The 18982-nt window shown below is 35.7% G+C and overlaps 1 protein-coding gene across 1 annotated transcript in view; it reads left to right on the forward strand.

The window, feature by feature from the left end:
* Positions 1 to 302: 302 nt before the first annotated feature.
* The window catches only part of LOC106471137 (zinc finger protein 395-like), a 31473-nt gene continuing 12793 nt past the window's right edge, over positions 303 to 18982 (forward strand). The window contains exons 1-3 of the mRNA XM_022399757.1: positions 303 to 950; positions 8633 to 8751; positions 16766 to 16974. Of these exons, the coding sequence (XP_022255465.1) occupies positions 430 to 950; positions 8633 to 8751; positions 16766 to 16974 (849 nt within the window). The 5' untranslated portion in view covers positions 303 to 429. The remainder of the gene's footprint in view (positions 951 to 8632; positions 8752 to 16765; positions 16975 to 18982) is intronic.

The raw sequence follows: 18982 nt of genomic DNA on the forward strand, positions 1-18982 counted from the left end.
CTAATCTTGGAGAAATCAAATATTTGCATTACTGGTTAATTTTCTTAAAAAAAAAGAGATAATAATAAATCACAGAAGACAAATTTTAGTAACTTCCCGAGGGGTATTCCGATGACGCCAACAAACAAATCGGTTTTGATTGATATGACGTACAGAATATTTCCTTCCCAAAAGAACCAATCATTTGTATAGGTACTTTGGTCCTGACCAATCAGAAGCATATCTAATCACATGGTTTTTGTTGACGTTAAGAGCCGGCTACGTGTAATCAACAAAAGGAGAACAGAAGTGAACGGTGAGAGACTAGTTAATTAGACCAGGTTAATCTACTGAAGGATTGTCAGTTTCATTCGTTTGAATCATATGGTATTTACAATGTAGAAAATCGTTCAAGTTTTGGTTACACTAGTTTAGGAATTTAACAGGAAAATGTCAACCGGAAAACGTCTTGCAAAGCGATCTATCTTAGGCACGAGAGTCAGTGTTCCACTCGAGGACGGGCTATATTATCCGGGTGTTATTCGAGCTACCAAAGCGGATGAGCGTAACCAAGAAAATATTTATTGCGTCCAACTTGAAAACAAAGAAAATCGAGAGTTTTTGTTTCATGAACTAATTGGACCAGGTTTCCAGAGTATTTTTCGAGTAAAACTGAAAAAAGGACAGAGAGTTTTTGTGACTTATAAAGGCCGAGAGGTCGCAGGGTTAGTTGATCATCATAGGCCTAACTTGGATCAGGTAATGATTACAGTAGAGCCTTCATCTCCAAATCCCCATGTTACTAAGCCTACATTACTAAAAAAGAAACTGGAAGAAGTTCGTTTGCTTGAGAGCCGGAAATCTGCACGACTACAAGATTTAGATACTGATTATTCAAGACTTGCTGAGGGTCAGTTCGAAATTAGACGACGACCTCCATCTCTAACCATTGAAGTTCCAACATTACAAAGGTAAACACTTGTTATTTAAATTTAATATAAAAGTAAGTTCAGTAATGTTACTTTTTATGTCGACATATTTTCGACCCAGTATAAGTAAAACCATTTATCTCTTGGTTTTGATATTTTTACCGGAGGACAGTGTGTGAAAATGTTATGTGAACAATAAACAGTAAAACACGGCCCGATAGGTAAGAAAGGTCCAATATCGTATATGATAAATTTCCCGTTATAAAAAACGCTTTCAAAAATCAATAACCATGAATTATTGTTTCTTAAATTAATTTCCCCTGTCTTCATTAGGAAGTTTATAGGCATATTGTGAGCAGGATTTGTCTGTAGTTTTAGTTTCACGAAAATGAATTTTACTTAAATATCTTTGAAATTTTGAGAATATTTTCATTAAGTCACAGAAACCATTAGAAAGATATTTGAAATTTTCATAAAACTTCTTGACGGAAAATTACCCAAACTTACCATTTTTCATAAGCTGAAATTCACCAAAACACTTTAAGAAATTGCTTAAATTTATCACGAGTAAAAAATACAAAATCACGTGGCTAATGTCAGAGGAAACAACTAAATTTGGTAAACATTTTGGAACAGCAGATTCTCTTCTGCTAGAATCCTCGTTTTGATGATGATGTTTTGTTGGAAATGTGTAATTAAGAAAAAGATTTTCCCAACACTATAAACTTTTCTTACCAGGAGGTTTTTTACATGTGCGAAATTAAATTTGTTTGTTCTTACTCCAAATTTTCTGTTCATCTTTGGTCTTTTTTACATGAATGTATACACGTTTTCTAATAAAAGTATTACCTTTGTTATGATTTTTAACCGAACAACACTCGTAAAACACAGGATTTCACATTATTTTATTTCAAGTTACAGCTTTTACAGTAATGAATATTATCTATCAGAATAGGTACGACGTTTCAATCACTGGTACGATCATTCTCAAGTACACAAATTTTTACAGTAAAGAAGGTTTATCTTGTGAGAATGATCGTACCAGTGATCGGTGTTCCAAAAATAATCTTCCTTGCTGTAGCTTGTAATAAAATAATACATAGTAAGTAAACTCAAAATGAAACTAGTATTTCACATTGTTGCAAAACAAAATTTTGTTATTGGTTTTTGTAAACAATATTTTTATATTTCTATCTGATGAAGAATACTAAATTTACATAATTTAAATGTTATATTCAAAGAACTAACATGTTTTTGCAGGTCATAACATGTACCGGCAAAAGTGACAGTTTAGTTGTGTGTGTGTGCACACATCCCATAGTTATCGCTAACCTATACATGGCTTGTAGGCTGAAACTGGTTAGCTTGACACTCTCCACACCAGCTGATCGCAAGCACCGGGAGAGTTCATTAGTATTATGGGTAGAGTTGCAACTCGACAATCACTAGCCGTTTAGTTTTTATTCAGATAACTGAGTCTGCACCAACGTGTAATAAAAAAAAATAGAAAAATTAGTGTTAAGGTTTCTTACTGAGGACTTGCATAATATATACAGTTGCCTATGGTTTTCTAAGCTTGATATTTTTATGGTATAAACATCATAGTTCAAAGGTCAAACCAAGATTTAAGGTCAAGATAGTTCTACTCCCACTGTCCCATCTCCTATTCGATGAATTGCATAACAATTTTAACACAGTTATGTGTACTTATCAAAAGTTGTCAGAATAAATAGGTTAAAGGACTGGTGGGTTCCCGCTTGTCTTGCCCTGGAACACAAGGCAAAACGGATGGATCTGTTGATGCACGTGAACATAACACACATATACAAACATATAAAAAAAGTCATAGTTGGCCTGTTTTCTTTAAGCATCCTATCAAACAAAAAAAAAAAAAAAAAAAAGGCTTAAGTTTCCAATATTTTATCAGCCTGTTAAGTGCTTGTAAGTTAACAGTTTTTTTGTTTGTTTTGTTTTTTAAACGTGTACTTAGAAAGTTAAAACCGACAGATTCTGTTTAAGTCTTAGCTATTTAACTGTCAGTTTTGTTTATGTTTTGGCCTTTTTTAACCGAAGAGCTTCGTAAACGCAGAAGATTAATTTTTATGTGTGTGTGTGTACGAAAATGTATATAACATGTCAGTAATAAAAAAAATAATAATAGTGATCAACAAACAGCAGCTGCCCGTGAGATATAGCTCTTTTACAACAGATTTTATCGCTGGACTGATTCCTTTTTATTATTTGGTAAAACTAATAAAGTCAATGTTTACCATTAACAAAGGATACTATTCATAAATAGATAGTTCACTAAATCATTAGTTAAAAGCGTTAAATAATGTGCAATCACAATTCTGGTTAACGAAACAAAATCATCTTGTTTACTATCTAAACTGTCCACTTACCAAATATTTTTGGTACGTTAGGATGACCTCTTGTCCTTTATCGTCACTTGTTGTCTTGTCACTGGGGGGGAGTTCTTCGGTAGATGTTCGAGAGAATTCACTGGTGGTTTTATTTGTGGTAATACTCTGGAAGTTTCTCGACAGGAAGCTAAGATTAGGTTGACTTAATCTCTGGTAAAGTATTTTCTAAAACTGAATATTTGGCTGTTCTCCTGTCAACGTCCATCCAGGGATGATCACAACTTTTGGTTTGGACCACCCATTCTTCTGAATTCTGCTATGTTGTATGTATTCCATGACTTTGTACACTATGGTATCATGAATTGGTCATGTGTCAACTAATCTACCATTTAACGCGGAGCATCCAGTGCGAGTCTTTCCACATCTTTCGCATGTTCGACTAATATGTTGTCTTTCCTCATTACCCTGCTCTGAAACTTAGTTTTGGAAACTCCTTGCTGGTGTACTATTCCAAAGTTGTTTGATAAGGTAGTCACCAATGTTTAATAATTGTTACTCTCTCAGTTGGCAGATTGATTAATGCTGTTAAGGTTGGTCCTTTGGCAGCAAGATGAATAGTGTGTTGTTCACTATTCCATTCATTCACTTTGGTACCTTTCTTGATTGGATGGAGCTATTCAACTAGCCTGCTAAGATGTAAAACTGGATGAGGTAGTGATATAGCTGGATTAATCCAGGAAGGTTCCACATTCCTCAGTGGCACAGTAATGACTTCTACCAGATTGGTTGTATTCAGTATTTTGAGTTAATGGTGTTCGGGGCTTAAATTCTCGAGCTGGTGTCAATAGTTTAGTCCATGCATTTAGAAATTGGTTTTCCTTATGTTTTATTCTGTCATTGATGTTCTTTTCTGCACATTATACGTGTTTTATATACTTTTATATATTCTATTTTTATTACTTCTTCAACTTCACGTATCCAGTAGTTTCTTCAATCAAATTTATTTTTGTTCTTAATTCTTCTTTAAGCCTTACACCCTTTTCTTGTCATTTCTCTCTTAAATTCCTATCTCTTTCATGGTATTCTTTTAATTTTATTTCTCGCTCTGACCCATAGTGGGTCAACAGTAAGTTCATGGAGTTAAAATGCAAAATTTCAAGATTAAATTCCTCACAGTTGACAGAATGTAAATAGCCCATTATGTAGCTTTGCACTAAAACAAACAAACCCTATCTCAGTCTTCTGATTTTCTCTATCATTCTTCCTGGTCTTTTTAATTTTTTCCCACTGTTTCATCATTTTCAATAGATGCATGATCTTGTTTCATACACATGTCATCATTATCTTGATGTTCGTTCTTGACTGTATTTTATTTTTAACAACATTATTCCATTCCTGACATCAGTGTTATAATGGATATTATCATTTGACTGGTTATTTTTTATTATTAGGTAAAAATAATACAAAGCCCAGCCCACTTAACGATAACGAAAGCGATTTGTTTCTTTAATTGTTCTAAAAGCTACCGCCAACTCACGAATAAAACTAAATAGTTACCTAATTGTAAACTTTCTACCTTGTTTAAACACAAGTTAAAATATTACATTGCTGAACTGATTTACTAACAAATTCACTGATTGATTCTACAACTGATTAACCCACTAATTAACTGACTAAATCACTCATATTGATATTTTTATACAATATTTTCCCCTCAAATCTCACGAAATTTCGAGACTTCTCGTCCAGTCTAGACATTAGAAAATTTCTAGGCTTCACACGTCATCACTCCCTTTTGCCAAAACTCCCTCTACCAAACAGTACAAAACGTCTAAATTAGAATATTAAAACATAGTTCACAACAGTACTTTAGAAGTAAGAAAATTAGGGCTGGAAGGTGATTTGGTTTTACAAGTGGCAATTCCACTTGACCTTGGAATTTTTGATTAACCTCTGACCGGCGATTTTACGATATAGCATCAATTTATTAGCTGGCGTCAGACTCACTGAACCTATGGATGAAACTACAATATTACGAAGTCAGAGGAAAGTTTGTTTTCGTTATGAATAGCTGCAAAGACTTACGATAAAAAAAGAACCTAAAGTTTTGTATTCAGTTGTCGTTAGTCAGGAAAAACATTATGTAAAATGGTTTTATTGGTTTGTCTTGAATTTCGCACAAAGCTACACGAGGGCTATCTGCGCTAGCGGTCCCTAATTTAGCAGTGTAAGACTAGAGGGAAGGCAGCTAGTCATCGAATAGTGGGATTGACCGTCACACAATAACGCCCCCACGGCTGAAAGGGCGAGCATGTTTGGTGTGACGGGGATTTTCGAACCCGCGACCCTCAGATTGCGAGTCGAGCGCCCTAACCACCTGGCCATGCCAGGCCTTTTTATCTGCCCGCCACGGGTATCGAAACCCGGTTTCTAGCATTGTAAGTCCGCAGACATACCGCTGTGCCATTGGGGGGGGCATGTAAAATGGAATGAACTCCATGAATCGACAGTTTATTATGAAAGTTTATATGAAAAGGCTGAACTTAAATTTTTAAGTGCTGACATCACATTAACGAATTTTGAAATTATCAGAAAGTTAACTTGAATGAAAACCTGTTAATCTTTTATATTTCTTTCACTTTTTCGTCATATAATGGAATACTGAAGTGACCACATATGCTAACTAAATATTTACTCCTGTTATCTCTGCTTGAAAATATGTGACTTGTTTAGTGAACGGACTGTAAAAAGGGTGGGATTTTTAAGGGTATAACAGTGATGTACCGGAAAGAGAAGAAGACCATGACTTGCACGGAAATTACTAAAGTTTCGTGAATTTTTCATAATCACTATTTAAACGTTGCTAAAACCAGGTTTCGATACCCGTGGTGGGCAGAGAACAACTGTCCCATTGTACAGCTTTGTGTTTGACTTCAAACAAACAAGTAAACGTTGTTTAGCTTCGTATTACTGAGGATAACACGTGAAAAAAAAAGCTACAAAAAAGAATATTTCCCAGAATTATTGTGCTACAACATTCATGTTCATATTTAATACATTTCGGTACCCTATATTAATTCAAACTGTATGTCCATCTAACTTCCTTAGAATTATAAAACTAGCAGGACCAGGTTTACCTGATTTCCAGAGTGCAAAACTGGGGCTTTTTTTTTTCCTTCTCTAAAACAGTTGCCTCCAGTGGCACAGCGGTATGTCTGCGGACTTACAACGCTAGAAACCGGGTTTCGATACCCGTGGTGGGCAGAGCACAGATAGCCCATTGTGTAGCTTTGTGCATAACTACAAACAAACCTAAAACAGTTCAACTGACAATAACACACTTTTTACATTTGCTAAATAATCTGATGTTTATTACATCGCATTTTGTTTACAAACTTTGTTTAAAGCTTATATAGTTAAAAAATAATAACAAATACAAAAAAAAAACGCTTTTAAGTTGTTTTCAAACTACTCAAAAGAAAAACGTTCCTTTTTGATGGGAGTCTCAAAAAGAGGTTTTCGAGGTTGCTGACCCCGAATATCCCGTGGCACCATGTTTGAAACTGTTTTCATACCCCCACTCAAAGGGATCTGGGAACGTGCTAATAAAGCCTCAGATCCTCATGGGGTAATTAGATTAATCTTTTCCAGGAATAAATAGTTCACATTGTGAAGGGGGAGGAAGAGGTGCACCTGACTCTCCCAGGTCTACAAACCAACAAGACCTACAACCTGATCAAGAACGTTTAAATACACAAGCTAACAGGAGTAAACTTAGCACGAATGCTCATGTACCACTGGCGAGTGCCTTTACTTTTTATTTTATTTTTTCGTGGAATAGCTGTAGAAGTAATTGGACACAATAAAGGAGATTGGGAGTTTCATATAGTAGAAATTTTAGGGTGGTTTCATTTCTACTTTAGGAACTATAATAACTTTTAAGGGTAACTGCCTTCCCACAACTGGCTGCAGACATTGTGGATGTAAGCACTCAACTCCATACCTTTAACTGATATTCCATGTTAGCTGGCTAGTTTAACATCAGCATTCTGATTTTGTCTGGTAGCTGGGATATTCCCAACACATTTGGGAGCTATTACCACAGGCATTATCCTCTATGACTTTAATTAAGGTGACAACTAGGACTGACAATGGAATAGTTACTAAAATCTTCTTACTGCTTATTTTATATTAATTTCATTAGGTTTATAGTGCTGATTTTAATCGCCTATTTATAATTAATGTAATTAATAGTATTGAAGATATATATATACCCCCCCACACCCCTTACTTTGAGATTTACTCTAGTATGGCTATGTTTGTTGTTAAATGCAAAGTTACACGATGAGCTAGCTATCTGTGTTGTTCCCACCACGGGTATCGATACCCGGTTTTATCATTTTAAGCCGTCAAGACTTATCGCTGAGCTAGTGGGGGGTCTCTAGTATAGCAGATTTTTAAGAATACATATTTTAACTGAAAAGAACCAAATTAAATGTTTCAAAATTTGTGATGAGCCCCAAGGTTCACAATTTTTACCATTTGTTGTGGTACAGTCAGTGATAAACCATTAAATATCCTTACGTAAAGGTAACTAACTACATGACCATTTATTCACTTATCTGATAATGATTCAGTATCATCATGGGTAAAAATGTAATGACAGTCATTTGGTTACTAACAAGAGAAAAGTGGTGCTAAATTTCTACTACACTGTTAAATAGAAATCACATTTTTTTTTTCAGCTGTGATAATTTTTGATGTTGTTGCTTTCCTTTGTGTAATTGTAATGTTCTGTAAATTTTGTGATTATCACGAATGTGTGGAGCATAGTACGAGAAAAGAAAACTTTCACTCGTACCACCAGTCAAGTTCCAATAGTCATTTCTTATATTTAAAGAATGATTTCGGCGGATAAATGTCCTTCAAAAATATCTATTGTCGATTTTTGGCATGAAAATCGTGTAAAAAAAATTAAAGAGTGGAATAATCTCAAAATATATTTCCCTACAAAACATTAGAACAATGGAATATTCAACCAAAATGACACAGTTTAATATTCAGTTGTTGATAGATATATTAAATTTTTAACACAATATATTCAATGGTTATATGTAAATTTCTATCTACTTAACAGTGTTGTATGACAATATCTAAATCTTACAGACACACGACAAAGCATAATGTTACACCTGTCAATCAAATCGTATAAATCTGTGTATTTTGTAGTATTGTATGTATGTTGATTTTCTCCAGGGGATTAAATATAATGTTTGGTTTAACAACAGTTTTCGTCTTTTAAGTGTATCTGTATTTCTAAATAATCAAAATAACGATTATTTGTTTTTAACGTCAATCCAGCGGACGAAAAAGGCGACCAAGTTCAACAGACGACGGTGACGTCATGAATGATTGTTCCGCTGCTATGGTGCTCATGAGTTTATCTTGCAGTCCGAAGTCCCCTCGCCGTTCTGACTCAGGTAAAAGTAGCATGTTTGTCAGAGAAATTCAACGGTTTTTCAACGTAAATGAAAACTTCTGTGCTCCTTGCAGTTTTAACTCCCTATAGCTAATGTTATTCAAACACTACATACAAAAATTACCTTTGTCTCATGAACTTTAGACAAAATAAGAGAATCGTGTAAATTATTCGGATCCGTGAGGATAACTAAACATTGTTTAAATTAAAGAAATCTCGGTGATGTGTTATTTACACAAGTTATTTTAAAATGGTAAGAAATTTTCATGTGACAGTTTAAGCTAGTGATATTTATATCAGTTAATGAGTTATGAATTAGTAAATGAATTTTTTTAGCAATAATAATAGGTAACCTTGTACGTATTTTGGTTAAATTCACCTCACTGGCACTGATTTCTTTGGAAGAATACTAAGCACAGTTTTGTATTCAGTGTGTCCTTAATTCCCATTGTAGGCCTACAATAATATTTTTACCAACCTATTTGAAAACCGGTTTTGAATGTCATACAAACTTAGTTCGAGGCAGGCTGAATAGAGATTTTATGTTTTAAATTTGCGAGATTCGTTAGGCGAATGCACACACACATACAGAGACACAAACACGCATGTGTTTATTTAACTGTGTAGCCTTGGGTATTCCTAGTCATGTTGATGTTGCTTCGTGTGTCCAATTGATAACCTTGAGTTCCTTCAGCAGTTAGCAGTTGATAAAGTCAAGTGCTCAGTGTTAGAGATAGATAATATAAGTTTAAGTAGATTTGAACTGGTAAGCAAAATTACCAGCGAATTACAAACAACATATAAATTACTAAGGTATATTCTCTCCATTGAACAGAGAAAAGTCTGAGCGCTACAGCTTGGTTGATTCCAAGCATACAACGAAGATGGACCCCCAAAAATTCAATATTTGCGCTTAATTTAATATTGAATATTTGTATGAGAATTTCATAAGGTCTCAAAATAATTGTGAGGGGGGAAAAAATGTGTTAAATTCGAAGAATATGTGAATTTTAAGTGGACTTCGTGTTAAAGTTAAACATTCAAAAAAGCTGGATTTTGCATCATTTATCCGAATGTATTCCGGACCTTCTTGGACAAAAATTTAAATACAGAAATTTGAAGATCCCGATTCATATAGTATATCATGAAAATCTAGGTGTAATAGTTTTATAGAAAATATACATATTACAGTATTTTTTCTAGAAACAAAGCAAAACAAAGTAATGTATATAAAAAAAAACAGAAATTCTTTTGTGACAGAAAATAAAAACGTGTCATTAGCTTATCTGATTTGTATACCGTAATTAGAACTTAGCTTCATAATAGGGGAATGTAATTAGACCCGGGATAAATATGTTTGTTTGTAATTAAGCACAAAACTACACGATGGGTTACCACAGGTATCGAAACCCGGATTCTAGCGTTTATGTTTGTATAACTATCTGGCGAAATGAAGACATAAAACTATAAGCTGAGGGTTGGTTTTAATTGATGAATTACACCTTAACCTCAACTTTTGAAAAGCGGACAAGTGAACTAAAGATCCACTCCAGTTGATGCTTCTCCATTTGTGTGGATAATCGCAATAGAGGCCTCCAGGAAAACGGGTCTTTAAAATCTTTTCTCGTCATCTTCATACAGTGGGGTTATGGCAGTATGCCATTAATCATGTTTTTTGCTAAGGGCAAGGTAACGCAAGGGTACAGAATAATCCTTTCTGTTATGTATAGGAGTCTGCTGATTGGCTCCTGTACACACAGCTAAAAAAAAATAATAATAAGGGGAAAAATACCTTACCCACAGGCTATATATAATTTGCCCCTTTTGTTGTAGTCACTGGAGTGTATGTGAGGTTAAAGTTCCAAGACTCCACAGTTACGCTTCTCACGTGACGAGAATTGTAATATTTCCTTACACGTTGTGAGTAATGCAGAACAGCCTGAAATTTTGGCTGGAAGTTGGAAAACTTGAGCTGTGGGGGAATGAGACTTTACGCTTGTTAAAGACAAAACCGGCAGTGTGGGTATCGAGAATACGGGGGAAAAATTTTCCCTTTTTTCTGTTTACCTCATAGCAGAGCAAGTTTTTGTTTGATTTTTGTGTAATTGTAACTAGGAAGGTGTAGTTTCGTATGTATATTATGGCGGTATGTCTGCGGACTTACAACGCTAGAAACCGGGTTTCGATACCCGTGGTGGGCAGAGCACGGATAGCCCATTGTGTAGCTTTGTGCATAAACTCAAACAAACAATGCATATTATGTTCGGAGGTAACTTTGATTGGCTCACTTTTTCCCGTCTTTATTTTTTCTTATCTGTATATTTACTTTAGAAGAAGCTGATTGAATTTTTATAACCTTCCAGTGATTCCAGATTTTTACGAGTCCATATATCGACGTTTTAATTCTATTAAATAATCGCACTGTGTGGATTTGATTTGCAGCTTCCCATCTACCGCACACATAATTGTCATACTATATATATTTTAATATTTTAAATAACTTTTCATTTACAACTGACCCACGGTCATTAGTGAATAAAATACCAGTTTATGCCCATCTGTGCATTGTTTGCGTATACGGTGTCGTTACGAGCAAAATATTTTCAATTATTCATAGATCCTTGTCATTGTAGGTGGCGTTGTTTTAAGAAAGGCTATTAAATGGCGCTTACATGAAATTATTCCTTCAAGTCATGCGTGTTTACATGTTGGGGCGTCCGTTGCCATGGGCCATTTCGTGTTAGTCTGACAGTTTTATTATGAGAGAGAAAAAAAAAAAGCTGTAATATCGTATATTTTTTGTTCTATACATGTTATATAGTTTGTAAAAGCAGCTATCTATCACAGAATATTTCGTCACGTTCGCAAGGGCGAGTTCAGGGAAGGGCGTTTGTTGATCCAGAGCCGCACATCGACCCCGGTAAACAGTGCGAAGGGTTTCCGTTTTCTCCCGAACACTTGTTTACAGAATTAAATTTGCAATTGTTCAGAAACCGTATTAGAAATTTATATGATAAGCCGACTTTAGTATGAGGATGATAATTTCCGGTGGCTAGTTCATACAGTTGAGATCGTTAAAATTAGATATGTGTTTAAATCAACGACCGTGACTCATACTATTCATGTTATTAATAACTTATCGTCAACTATAAAGAGCAGAACTAAATGAAACCTGACGTGAAAAATAAATCGATTAAAAAAACACAATGTCATCAGTCAACATATAAGAAAACTACAGCCTATAACAATTAGAAACCATTGCATCACCAGTTGTTTAAGTATCTTCGCAGTTATCACTTTTAGCCGGAATCAAAAATGCCTCACGAGATTCCGCCAGCCTGAGAATCACGGCCCTAAATCTATATATACGTATGGTAAGCTAACAATACAAAATAATCCGTACAACTGTTAACACGTTCGTCCTAAATCTATATATACGTATGGTAAACTAACAGCATAAAATAAACTGTACAACTGTTAACACGTTCGTCCTAAATCTATATATACGTATGGTAAACTAACAGCATAAAATAATATTTACAACTGTTAACACATTAGTCCTAAATCTATATATACGTATGGTAAACTAACATCATAAAATAAGCTGTACAACTGTTAACACGTTAGTCCTAAATCTATATATACGTATGGTAAACTAACAGCATAAAATAAGCTGTACAACTGTTAACACGTTAGTCCTAAATCTATATATACGTATGGTAAACTAACAGCATAAAATAATATTTACAACTGTTAACACATTAGTCCTAAATCTATATATACGTATGGTAAACTAACAGCATAAAATAATATTTACAACTGTTAAATAATTTAATAATAAACCTAACCGTTCAAAATTCTGTTATGATTCTGTATTTTCACCTATGACTAGAAATCATTTAAAACAAGTTGGTATTGATTACCTTAGCAAAAGTATTGATTACCCTGATTAGTTTATAAGAAATGGGGGGAGGGGAATATCTGAGCCTGCATTTGCAAAGTATACGGGAAATTACTTGAGAAGGTTCTTGTTGTGAGCATTGTGTGTTAATATTAATAATAATTAGCATACTTTTTGTGTTAACCTGGTAATTTAGTGTATAATTACATCAGTGGATTAAATCAATATATATCACATAATTAAAAGCCATAATGCGGTTTAAATGTAAACAATTTTACACGTCATGAACTTTGATTTAATTCGAGATTCGTATGGTGAGTTTAAAAGCCAATCTATGGTACTGTACTAAAAACTGTTATAAACAGAAATGTTGCCAGTCTTCATTTCCTTGCATAACCTATCGATATACTGGCTGGTCTGTGTGAGCAGTTTGTTTTAAAGTTATCTGTATCACTATACTTGGTTGTCATATCGTTCACCACTTCCCAGTACTCGGTTTCTTTTACCAAACGTAGCAGTTGTTTTCAGTCTGTTGTCCGGGCTACTCCTTACTAGCTACTTCTCTGTAGTTCAGTGGTTTTCAATCTGTTGTCCGGGCTACTCCTTACCAGCTACTTCCCTGTAGTTCAGTGGTTCTCAATCTGTTGTCCGGGCTACTCCTTACTAGCTACTTCTCTGTAGTTCAGTGGTTTTCAGTCTGTGGTTCGGGCTACTCCTTACTAGCTACTTCCCTGTAGTTCTGTGGTTTTCAATCTGTGGAGCGAGGGACTCCTTACTAGCTACTTCCCTGTATTTCAGTGTTTTCAGTCTATGGTGCGAGGGACTCCTTCGGGTGATCCGTCAAAAGATTGGATAATTATGGAGAGAGAACGGTAACATGTTCTATAGGTCCGTTTGTGGTCCACAAAGATAAAAAAGTCAGGTTATTTGGAGAGAAAAAATCTGAGCAAATCAGGGACGGTACACGGATAGACTTTGTGTTAAAATTCTCAAAAAGAAGTTATGTGAAAGTGAGCCCCCAAACCCAGAATCCCCACCGTCAAACAAGCAATTCTATGAACCCATGAGTGAAAGCAAGAGAAATATGTTATACTCTGTCAATCCCGGTACATCTGCAATATCCAGTGCCGACGAGGCCCTTCGTATAATACTAGGCTGGCCAGGATACGACACGTATAGTGGTGGTCTTGATGCTATATATATATATATTCATGAGTTTTCGTGAACAATTGCTGTTATTGTGTGGATAAATGTAAACAAGTCAATTGTAACTTCTCAAATCAGATTTTTAGGTAAGAATAACACAACTTTGTTTATTTGATTTTTATTTTAACCCTGGATAAGCAAGTTCCGTGAAAGTGAGTCCCGACCCCAGAACCATCACTGACAGATAAAGTACACACTACTGTCCGTCCAACAAGTTGTACAAATTATCGTGTGATACTGGGGCGTAGATGATAAACTTCACTGATCATCATCACGGAGCATGCGTGATGGCCTGAACTGAACGCAGATTATTTTAGTAGAGAAAAAAAAAATAAAAATCGCTAACTGAAGACGGTAGAACTACTCCGAGGTTCCGGCATTCCTTCCCCCTCGCCCCTCCCCCTTTTTTTTAAACTTGTAATCCGTTATACTATGTAGACTCGGGGAATGTTTTGTAAAGATGTGCATAGCCTACTTAAAAGTCTTTTACCACTCCCTCCCTGCTGAGTATTACCATTAGAGGTCGCTGCTGCTGTGTGAGTGTGAACTGGGAAATTACTTTAATTTTTAGTTTTCGGTTCACGATTTTTTAATTGTAACTTTTTTTTAACATACGTGAAATGTAACGGGGAAATTCGAGCACTTATCTGTAACGGTTTCAGTTTCAAAGGTTGTGGTTGACAAAATAAAACACTCGGACATGCAGATATTAGGTTGTTAGTAGGCATTCTGTGCACACGGTCGTCGAACGTTTATGACGTAGTAAAGAAACTCACTTGTTCCACCAATCCGATGAAATTTCACGATGAAGGCGTTTTTACTTGAGGAGGTTAAAATATTGTTTGTTTGTTTAATTTCGCGCAAATATACTCGAGAGCTATTTACGCTAGCCGTCCCTAACTTAGAATTGAATAGGCTACAGGGAAGGCAGCTAGTCAGCAACACCCGCCGCCAACTTTCTGGATACTCTTTACTAACGAAAAGTGGGATTGATCATTATAGCGCATCCACGGCTGAAAGGGCGTGTTTGGTGATGGATTCGAACCCGCGTGACGAAATATTATAAGTCATGGTGGAAGAAGACTAGCCACCATATGAAAAGTGTACTATCTGAACTGTTCTTCTCCGTAAAGTAGACGAAAAAAAACGGTACTTGAATATTTTAAACTATTGTGTTTTGTTTTTACTAAAATAAAATTAAATATTAATATATATATATATATATATATATAATAAGTTTTGTTTGTTTGCTTGGAATTAAGCACAAAGCTACACAATGGGCTATCTGTGCTCTACCCACCACGGGTATCGAAACCCGGTTTCTGGCGTTGCAAGTCCGCAGACACATTGCTGTGCCACTGGGGGGGCCAAATAATAATAGATGCTAGTAAAATAGAAGTAACTGTTTTATTAGTAATCTATATTTTACAAGATTCTTCGAAGGTTGTAATGATAACATCTGTTGTATTTCACAGTTTTATACAGATATTGTTATCGTATAAGTCTGAAAAAGTTAGGAAAAGAACGTTTCTGTCTTTTTTTTCACAGCTTGTATCAGCTATTATATACCCACAGCCTTATCAAATACTTGTAACAATTTGATGCACCCTCGGAAATGTTACCCAAATGACCACTCGGAATTTTACGTATTTCATTACATAACTAATTTTAATGCGTCGGAAATGTAACTAATTTTCAACCTCAACACTTTGTTTCTTTATCTCTCCGTTCTTACTTACGCCATTATACGTCATATGACGTCAACCGCTTGTTCGTATTGTGTAATCTGTTACGTGACACTAAAGCACGTGCTGTAAACAAGTGAAAAAAACACGAGTTTTGGTTTTAAGCGTTTATGGTTGGTATAAAATCTTTAATACATGTATTTGTGAATATTGTACTGCCTCAATGAAAATGTACTACATTTATATGCAGGAGAATACATTTTGATTTAAGCATTAAATATTGTTCAGTTTTGATTACAATAATTAGTGAGTGTATAACGAGAGACGAGGAAATGTGTTCAGTTAAGGAAAATGTATCTGTTGACCTAAAATTTGTGATAAAAATAACGTAAACTGCTGGTTTTGTTTTCCACACTTCACTGTAACGACACAATACGTTTAGACGCCAAAAGCTGGTAAAGCATTTACAAACAAGTAGGCCTAAAAATTATGATTAAAATCACATAAGCTGCAATTTTTTTTTCCTTCGGAGAATCTTGTTTCTCATCGTATAGTCCAGCTGACGAGTTATAATATTATACGAGAGGCTATTTGGAAGACAAGATTCAAATCTGAGATGCTATTTTTAAATCCAGAGGCGTCGATAGGTGCTTAAAAGATTCGAGGCTCGGGTCCATAGGCGCGGGAATTTTCGGCGTTTCAGTATAATATCGATCATGGTTTTCTGTTCTGGTTTTTTAAGACACCAACTGGGGATTTTTGGCACTGTCAAATAGAATCGGGGCACCGGCCCCGTATGCGAGCGCCCAGCGATGCCTTTATGTACACGCCTTTGATTTCAACCTGAAATGAAAATATTTGAGAGGAATGTGTGTGTGTGTTGGGGTGGGGGATCTGTAGTTTATGTGATTTATTATCACAAGTGTTAGTCCTAGTGGTTTGTAATGTTCTTTTCCCAGTTAAACTGCAACAGGTATTTATTGTTTACAAGAAAGCGTGTACGTATATGATGTTTCACAGAACCTGAATTGACTGTTCTTGATAACATACAATCGTGGACGTTTCTGTGGGGGGTACTTCAGGACATCCAATGTTCACAACCCTTCTGATTTATCAGTTAGGTATGAGTTTTTGTAATGTTGTTGCTTTTCTCTTCCATCAGGTGAGATAAATTCCACATATATGTTATTATGTTCTTTTATTATAATTGTTTTGATTTTTAGGTTTATATGCGTATTCTTGGACCAGCAGCACTAGCTCCGGGTTTCAAGAATGGGATAGTCCTCGGTCCGATACAAGGACAGCTACACCTTCTCCGCCTAGCCCGCTTGTTGTCATGGAAACCGTCACCTCGGGCCAAGTGTCGGATGAGGGCATTGAAATGGACGAGACAGTTGGTTTTATGGAAGAACCTCTTTCAGAGAAACGTAAGGTGAGCGTCTGGTAGCGAGGGTAAACGAACTGTGGTGATGTCTGAGAACTCTGTTAACCTTGACTGGCAATGCCGAAAGCAAAAAGGGGAGGGGGGGTTGGTGTATCTTGAAGGTTTATAATAGTGATGATTCACTTATACTTACTTGTATAATTATTAATTCTGACAAGCACCTACTTTTACCCTCAATTTCACTTTTTCTGTCGTATTAATGCAACCTTGTGCATCGTTCATAGTCCTTACCCACAGGGGGGGAATAAATTTGTTGTTTTTTTTCAGAGGCCTTTGCCCCAGCATGTATGTGTGCATGTATGCATTTCCTTCCGAAATAAAACATAATACCACGACAGACAGGGACGAAACTTTATATGGTAAAATAGTACTATTGAAACAGTAAATAGAATGCAAACTATCAGTGCTCATGCAAAATATAATTGCTACACGCTTTCAAACTGATTAATCGTACTTCGCTTCAAGAGAGTTTGTTTGTAGTTAAGCACAAAGCTACACAATGTGTGTGCTTCACGAGAGTATGTTGTTACTAATCACGTTTGTATAGAAGGTGTTTTAATTTATCGTATAAATCACGGTTTGGAGGAGATAACATCTTTTATTATTCACATTCTGTTCCGAGTGTAGTTCTTCTGAAACACGTGCCTGATAATTGTACACCCACGTTTAGCAAACCGTAATTATATAATTGGGGTGAGAGCAGACGTGAACTTTTACTGAATTCGGTGCTTAAAGTTTGAGTTGATTTTACAACTAATGTTTATATTTAGCTGTACATGAATTATGAAAGGATCCAGTAAGCTTAAAGTTAGTTTAATCGTCTCCAGAGGGAGCCCTGTGTCATAGTAACACCGTTTACAGTGGTGTGAAAGTTCATTCAGGAAATAAACATGAACTTAACCTCTGTAACAGGCAGATCTGTGCGTGTGTACTTACCCCACCCGCCTCTCTCTCTTATGATCCGCGCTGTATTTATGTTAACATGACGAAATGTTGTAGTGCACGTATCAAACACAATCAGCTAACATGGGTACAACATTTCAGAAATCTACACTATACAAATCTTCAAACAAATTCAGAACAAAAATTCTAAAGTTTGTTTGTTCCTTGTTAAGCGCAACTCTACACACAATGTTCTGTACGCACCAATGGTATCGACACCCGGTTTTTAGCATTTTAAGCCCTCACAAATGCTACTGGCTGGTAAATATGTAAAGCACAATTCTTCGTGCACTAAAAGGAACAACCTTATTTTCATGTATTGTTTCAACTTTGAAAATGATTGTCTTTGTGATTTTTTTTTTATCTGACGAGTACCATTTAGGTTTAAGTTGATAAAGGACTGATTTATAAGAGAGCCTCAGGCATGTTGAACGTACGGAAATATGTCCGTACTTTTACCATCACCCAAAATATTCGGGAAAAGTAACGGTAGTTGGTGTAACCTAGTTTCGACCCTCCACCCCCACCACGACGACCAGGTGTTTTACCCGTTGCTCTTTGTTTAACGACTACGTCATACACACGAGGTCAGCGTGCGATAAAACAGCATCCTCTATTGCATGATTTATCAGAACCTTAGCAAACAGTTGGCTTATATTTGACCTTTGAACTTCCAAGTAATATACAGATAATAATAAAATGCACCACATTGTCCGGTTTCAGAAAGTGCGAGTATCTGCGCGTGTGTTTTGTCGTTTCCACAAGGTCAAGTATAAGTTTCAATACAGATCACGTTGGAGTTGTATAGATTAGTATCTTAATGTTTTGAAATATCGTTACAACATTTCTGTGTGGAAATTAAAAGGGCTCAATAAAGTTTCCCGATCTGAAATCAGTTAATTATTTATACAGACACTGATGTTACTATTGATATTTTAGTGAACCAATCAGAATCAGACTGATTTTAGGGCTAACTTGTACGTCGTGATATACAGTACACCAGTCGAGTTGAAATAAAAATAATGCATTCTTGGCTAACTGTACACTAGAGATA

The sequence above is a fragment of the Limulus polyphemus genome, unplaced genomic scaffold, assembly GCF_000517525.1.
Source record: "Limulus polyphemus unplaced genomic scaffold, Limulus_polyphemus-2.1.2 Scaffold4430, whole genome shotgun sequence".
NCBI classification, from domain to species: domain Eukaryota; kingdom Metazoa; phylum Arthropoda; class Merostomata; order Xiphosura; family Limulidae; genus Limulus; species Limulus polyphemus.